Below are 6,000 nucleotides of genomic sequence, written 5' to 3'. Positions count from 1 at the left end.
GTATGTTACATGAACGGGTAGGCTATCATTTACATCCTAATTCTAATTATACAGTAAGCGGTCAAAACTGCAGTAAACTATAACACATCAAACTTAGTGATATGAACAGAGCGTACTGCAGCAGAGGTTTTTCTGGCTTTTCTTATGAAGGTGAATATGACTGTAAATAACCTTATGAGAGCTATTTGTTGAATTCAGCTGTTTCCCCCCATATATTAACTGTTTACACAGGATAGCTAAGATTCACACAAAACGAGAAGTTGTATCTTTATATTATTCAAATGATGGTCCTGTAACAAAGATCTTACAGGTATACCTTTATTTCTCCCATTAAAGTTTACAACATTCACAAACATCATCATAAACAAACACATTAAAAAAACATTGTACATTTCATACCATACTCATGCTCAAAGGTAATTACAACGCAAGTAAATATTTTTGGACACTGCGCACACGGGTAGATATCTCTTGGTGGTAGAACAGTGGTAGTTGTGCTGTGGTGTTGGTGAAGCTCTTATATGCACTTGAGAAGGTAAGAGTTGCAGTTACTCCCCCGGCCACAGTCGCATAGAGTCCCATAGCGTGGTCCGTATCTCATGGCACAACGGGAACCCATCGCACACTGCAAAAATAAAGTAAAGACAGTCATCACGCACTGCGTCATGGCGCTGCCGTCACCTTACCTCTTTCTAAACAGGATAAGTGACACCTCCGTTAAGGACACCAATTGGCATACATGTAATGTAGGCAATATTTAGCTCTTCAAAGAAAAAAGGAACGTGAGGATAGGCTATTTTGTTGTGGACTTCAGTTGTAGACGTGAGCTATGGACAAATTAAATAGGTCTGTATCATAACTTGCATTCCAATTGGGCTAATTATAAGCTCTGTTATCTTGACTGTTGGCTAATTGCATGTAGGTGAACATTGCCCATATGAATGATGGTTACTGACATTTCGCGGCTAGTAGCCTCAGTGTGTACTCTGCCAGAACTTTTTAATTGCATCAGACTGCTCCCACAGTTACAGTGCAGTAGGAGTTTATCTCTAAGAAACGAGACAAGCATAGCCCACACAACAACATCGTGCAAATAAAACCAAACATGTCTCTCTCTCTCTCTCTCTCTCTCTCTCTCTCTCTCTCTCAACAGTTACTGACCAAGGGGATGCCTCTTTTCTCCGCACTTGGCAGCTGGTCGTGATATCTTCCCAGGAGTGCCTCCATTGCCTGCAACTGTAGGAGAAAGTACAGCGAAGCTGTGGCTTTTAGGTCAAAAATCCAAAATCTCTTAACCTTACCGCATTCAACTTAGTTTCCACTGCACATCAACAGGCCTGACCTTCAGATTTAAACAAAACTGGTTGTTATTCTAGTCTTTGCTGATTTTTAATTAGTCTATCAACATTGTTTCAGATTATATTTGGTATAGGATATACTAGAAATGAAAAGTCTAGCAGTTGTGTAAGACAACATTTTGCATGACTCACCAAATCTCTCTCCGCAGACACTGCAGAGTTCTGTGGCCCAGCATCTTCTGCCGAAACTTCCTTTGACACCTGTCCGTTAGAGATGGCGGACAGTACACAGACGCACAGGAGACCAAATAACAGTCCTGCGCTATCCATGGTCCTGAGAGGCAGTCAGATGAAACTTAGAATCAAGGGTCACCAAACTCAAACTCAGGGGCAAGACTGAAGACTGGAATGACCGTACGACCCTCCTTTATAAACTAACAAGCTCCGCCCGCAATGGAAACGTTATTGTCCTCAAATGCATAATTTATCGGTCGGAAATTATCCAGTAGCGTATCGTATCTGATGCATTGGGTAGGATGAAAATAAACAGCAACAATATCCTTGTTGTATCCGCCAAGAGCTTTGTTTACTGTTCATCTAATCTATTAACGCCTGTTCAAAATCATTGTGCATGACTCCAGTCAGTGAATTGGTATAATGTTAAGAAATATTTTAATTAAACTAATCTTTTTTAGTCCAATTTAGAAAAAGCCCCTCATAAAAAAAAGACATTCAAAAACCAATCACTTTCCCAGAGGATGATAACTAAACTCCTAGTGCTTCAAAAGTAGATTAACTGTGGAATTGAATTCAATTCTAAACATATTGCGTTTGGGTTATTTGACATAGATAAATTCATAACGTGCTAATGAGACTTATTTGTGCAAGGCTACCTACAGGCAGGCTTATAACCTTTAACAAATCATATGACAGATCATAACAATTTGTTTGAGCAGAAATATAGTTGTGGATAACTGCCATTTGGTGAATTCAGAGATCATAACTGGAATGGCCAAGTATAAAACATGCCCACCGACGCCCCCAGAATTACAACTGGGATTAGAAATGGAAACAAATGGGCAAATTCAACATGTTGTAACTTCTTCTAAGCTTAGCCATTAGCCTATAACATGTATCCCACACATACAAGCCAAAAAGTGGGTTCCTTTTTGGGCCACAGCCAGACTCTGAACCTAAAGGAAATAGTTTCCAAAAGGGGATGTATTTATTACAGTAATTTAATTTATTAATATCATGATAACCTTATTGCAACAGTAGACTCCACGATAAAAAAAGATAATAATTTCAACAACGTTAAATGATGTCAATGGACCACAATCTTTTTTTTTTTGTTTCGGATCACTTACAATAGGCTACAGTAGGCCCTATGTTGTAGCCTGCTAAAGTTTGGTCAGCATAACTATGAAGCTATACGTGCCTGCCCTGCGCTGCGCGGTAGAGGGAGCTGCTGTAGCACTTAACTTGTTTGACTTGTGATGGTTATTTCCTGAAACGCATACTTTTGGATTTAGGAAGGAACACACCCAGTGACATCAGTAAGAAAAAAAAAAACCTTCACTCAGACCTTGCACTGAAGGAGCGAGGGGCAAGGGGTGCCTTTTCGAATATCTTAGAGCAACTTTACAGGGAAGATCTGGAAGAAACCACGGCACGCAAAATAATCCAGAGGAACACCTGGAGAAGCGTGGATACCTTTAAGAAAGTTTTAAAGAAGCAATGTCAACTTCAGATGAATCAGACGGGCTTCGGCCACGTTATGGGTGTAAGTGCTCAAAACTTTTTCTCTCTCACCTTGAGTTATACGCTACCCGTAGGCAAAGAAAGAGGAGTTGCTTGAACTTCTCAAGGATTTTGGAGCGTCATTGTTTTGTGCGATTATGGTCTGCAAAATACTGCGTAAAGAAATTATTACAACTGTAAGAAGTTGTCTCTGGTTAATCCTTTTGAATCAACGCGTGTAACTCAGACTTCCGCGTTTTCATTAATCGCTCTCTACTGGTCCTCGCCCTGCCTTCCATCGATACTTGAAGTTAATTTGTGTAAGATATGTACTCTCAGTTGGTTCTTGTGCTAGTTAGAGCACATCTTTGTTTTAGGTTAGATTTACAGACAGTAGGCCTATATGACGAGCAAAAAATCCTAGGTGGACACAAGTTGCTCAACTTTTCTGTGCAACGTAGGCTATTCGTTTCTCACTAGTTGGGTTGTGCCTGATATGTGTAAATTATCCATGCAGCATGTGGTAGCCTATTAGAGTGTGTACAGTTGTTAGTCAAACATCAGCCCCAGTCGACGTTATCGTTTCTCCAATTGAAGGGGGCCTGCGTCGAGGTAGGATGGAGACGAAATTTCCATTAAACACTGAGGTATTCGTATGAAACTATAGTAGACTGTCATTGACTAGTAGGTTCAGTAATGAAAGCATCACACGCCACAGCCAGCGCAACAGACAATGACAGAAGTGACGTCTAAGGATACATTATAGCCCATCCATCGTTACATTGCTGCTCATTACCGAAAACAATATCTATTTCAAGTATCTGAACTACGTAGGCGGGAAGTTTATTAACACTTTCAAAACCATTGGCGAGAACAGGAGTAGTTATCACCCCCTACAAATTGATCTGTAGCTTACATATCAAACATAACAGCCCAGAATAGTAGCTTACATATCAAACATAACAGCCCAGAACAGTAGACGATTGCTGAAGAGAAATGTAAGAAGTTCTCAAGGGATCAATCATGTCCACACCTTGCTGTGTGTGTCCTCTTGAGCAGTGCATTCATCTCTACATAGTGAGGGTGAGAGAGAGGCTCAGTCTTGAAAATGTATCAGTCAATGCATCATGACTGAAATAGAAGCTCAATACCCAGTTTGATGTTTTGAAATTAATCTGAGGTTCCTTTCCCCAAGGTTCATCAAGAAATCAGAGTTCACTTTTGAAGTTCAGATCATCCACAACACAACACAAACATTAAACAAATGGCGAGGTCTGAAAGTTACAGGGACAACAATATTCTCCTCTCAGCCAGCCATTCTTATGACTCTCAGCAAGACCCTCATAAATCACTTCAGTATGTGAGCTCAGCACAGCTTCATAGGGAGAGCAAGCGAGTGAGGGAGCAAAGGAGGGAGGGGAAAGGACCGAGAAATAAAGAGAGAGAGAGTGAGTGAGAGAGAGAGAGAGCCAGAGGGGCAGAGGCTGCTGCCAAGTTACGCAATTAGGATCCTGCGTCAGCCCAGTCGGCTACACAGCAGCACCAGCAACCTTTAAAAAGCCAATAAGAAAACCCCAGAGTAAGGAAATGAATGAATGCACTACTTTGTTTCACAGCTTGGGTATCTGTAATGTAGGGCAAGGACCCAGGGCCAAGAAATGACATGAAATACTGGTGTTACTGAATCAGTGTATGTAACCCCATGCTCATAGTGAACTTAATCCCGCGCCTGGTTAGAGGGGGTCTCATGTTTGTGTCTGCGCTGACAAATAGTCGTGGTGCATGCCTGAGACGTTAATGTGTTTACCACTCGTTTATTGTGTGTTTGTGTTCAGCGGTCCTGGATGGCGAGCAGCGGCTCACAGCCGAGGAGATGGACGAGCGGAGGCAGGCGAACATGGCCTACGAGTACCTGTGCCATCTGGAGGAGGCCAAGAGGTCAGTGGCTTGGGCACCTGCTGAGGGCTGGGCAGTGGGGTGGGGTGGGGTAACTTTAATGTGTTGAATGTGTTGGGGGATGTGTGCAGCCGTGGCCTACTGGTTAGCACTTCGGACCTGTAACCGGAGGGTTGCCGGTTCGAATCCCGACCAGTAGGCACGGCTGAAGTGCCCTTGAGCAAGGCACCTAACCCCTCACTGCTCCCCGAGCGCCGCTGTTGATGCAGGCAGCTCACTGCGCCGGGATTAGTGTGTGCTTCACCTCACTGTGTGTGCAGTGTGTGTTTCACTAATTCACGGATTGGGATAAATGCAGAGACCAAATTTCCCTCAAGGGATCAAAAGAGTATATATACTTATACTTATAAACTCGGCTGTCAGCTGAGATGCAAAGGGGTGTGGACTTTGTGTGCTTTTGTATTTGGTGTTTGAAGAGCTTCTCTGAAGTTGTGTACAAGGTTGAATCAGTTTTGAATGGGAAAGGAAGTATAAGACTGGAATGGATTTGGCTAGGTCTAAAGTTTTTTTTGTTTGGTGCTTTTTTTGCCTTTGTTCAGTGTGTTGACTTTCATGTGAAGGAGTTGTTGGTTTGATATTGATGTGAGGCTAATCTCGTCGTCAGGGGTTTGCTACAGATGTTGACTTGATATACTGTAACTCTTAGGCTAAGGCTTAAAGCTGCAAACCCACTGTGTGCACTTTTGTCCTTGCTATCTGAGACCATTTGCGACTTTCAAAGGTTCTGCTCTGTTAAATTAAAAACCCAAACAAATCATTAAATAGGCACTTTGCATCATCAGTGGTAGGCTATCATTTACATCCTAATTCTAATTATACAGTAAGCGGTCAAAACTGCAGTAAACTATAACACATCAAACTTAGTGATATGAACAGAGCGTACTGCAGCAGAGGTTTTTCTTGCTTTTCTTATGAAGGTGAATATGACTGTAAATAACCTTATGAGAGCTATTTGTTGAATTCAGCTGTTTCCCCCCATATATTCACTGTTTACACAGGATAGCTA

General features: G+C 42.0%; 2 protein-coding genes across 2 annotated transcripts in view; one reads left to right on the top strand and one right to left on the bottom strand.

The window, feature by feature from the left end:
- Nucleotides 1–302: 302 nt before the first annotated feature.
- On the bottom strand, nucleotides 303–2,402 carry cartl (cocaine- and amphetamine-regulated transcript-like). The gene is made up of 3 exons (XM_042062634.1): nucleotides 1,491–2,402; nucleotides 1,162–1,236; nucleotides 303–625 (listed from the first exon to the last, which is right to left on the bottom strand). The coding sequence occupies exons 1-3, from the start codon at nucleotides 1,626–1,628 to the stop codon at nucleotides 518–520; spliced, it is 321 nt and encodes a 106-aa protein (XP_041918568.1). The 5' UTR covers nucleotides 1,629–2,402; the 3' UTR covers nucleotides 303–517.
- Nucleotides 2,403–2,853: 451 nt separating this feature from the next.
- iqgap1 (IQ motif containing GTPase activating protein 1) overlaps nucleotides 2,854–6,000 on the top strand; it is a 48,653-nt gene continuing 45,506 nt past the window's right edge. Inside the window, exons 1-2 of the mRNA XM_042062578.1 lie at nucleotides 2,854–3,081; nucleotides 4,874–4,976. Of these exons, the coding sequence (XP_041918512.1) occupies nucleotides 3,036–3,081; nucleotides 4,874–4,976 (149 nt within the window). The 5' untranslated portion in view covers nucleotides 2,854–3,035. The remainder of the gene's footprint in view (nucleotides 3,082–4,873; nucleotides 4,977–6,000) is intronic.

This window comes from Alosa sapidissima, chromosome 14, assembly GCF_018492685.1.
Source record: "Alosa sapidissima isolate fAloSap1 chromosome 14, fAloSap1.pri, whole genome shotgun sequence".
Taxonomy (NCBI): domain Eukaryota; kingdom Metazoa; phylum Chordata; class Actinopteri; order Clupeiformes; family Clupeidae; genus Alosa; species Alosa sapidissima.
Note: the sequence above shows the minus strand (reverse complement) of the source record. Positions and strands in the feature narration are given on the sequence as shown.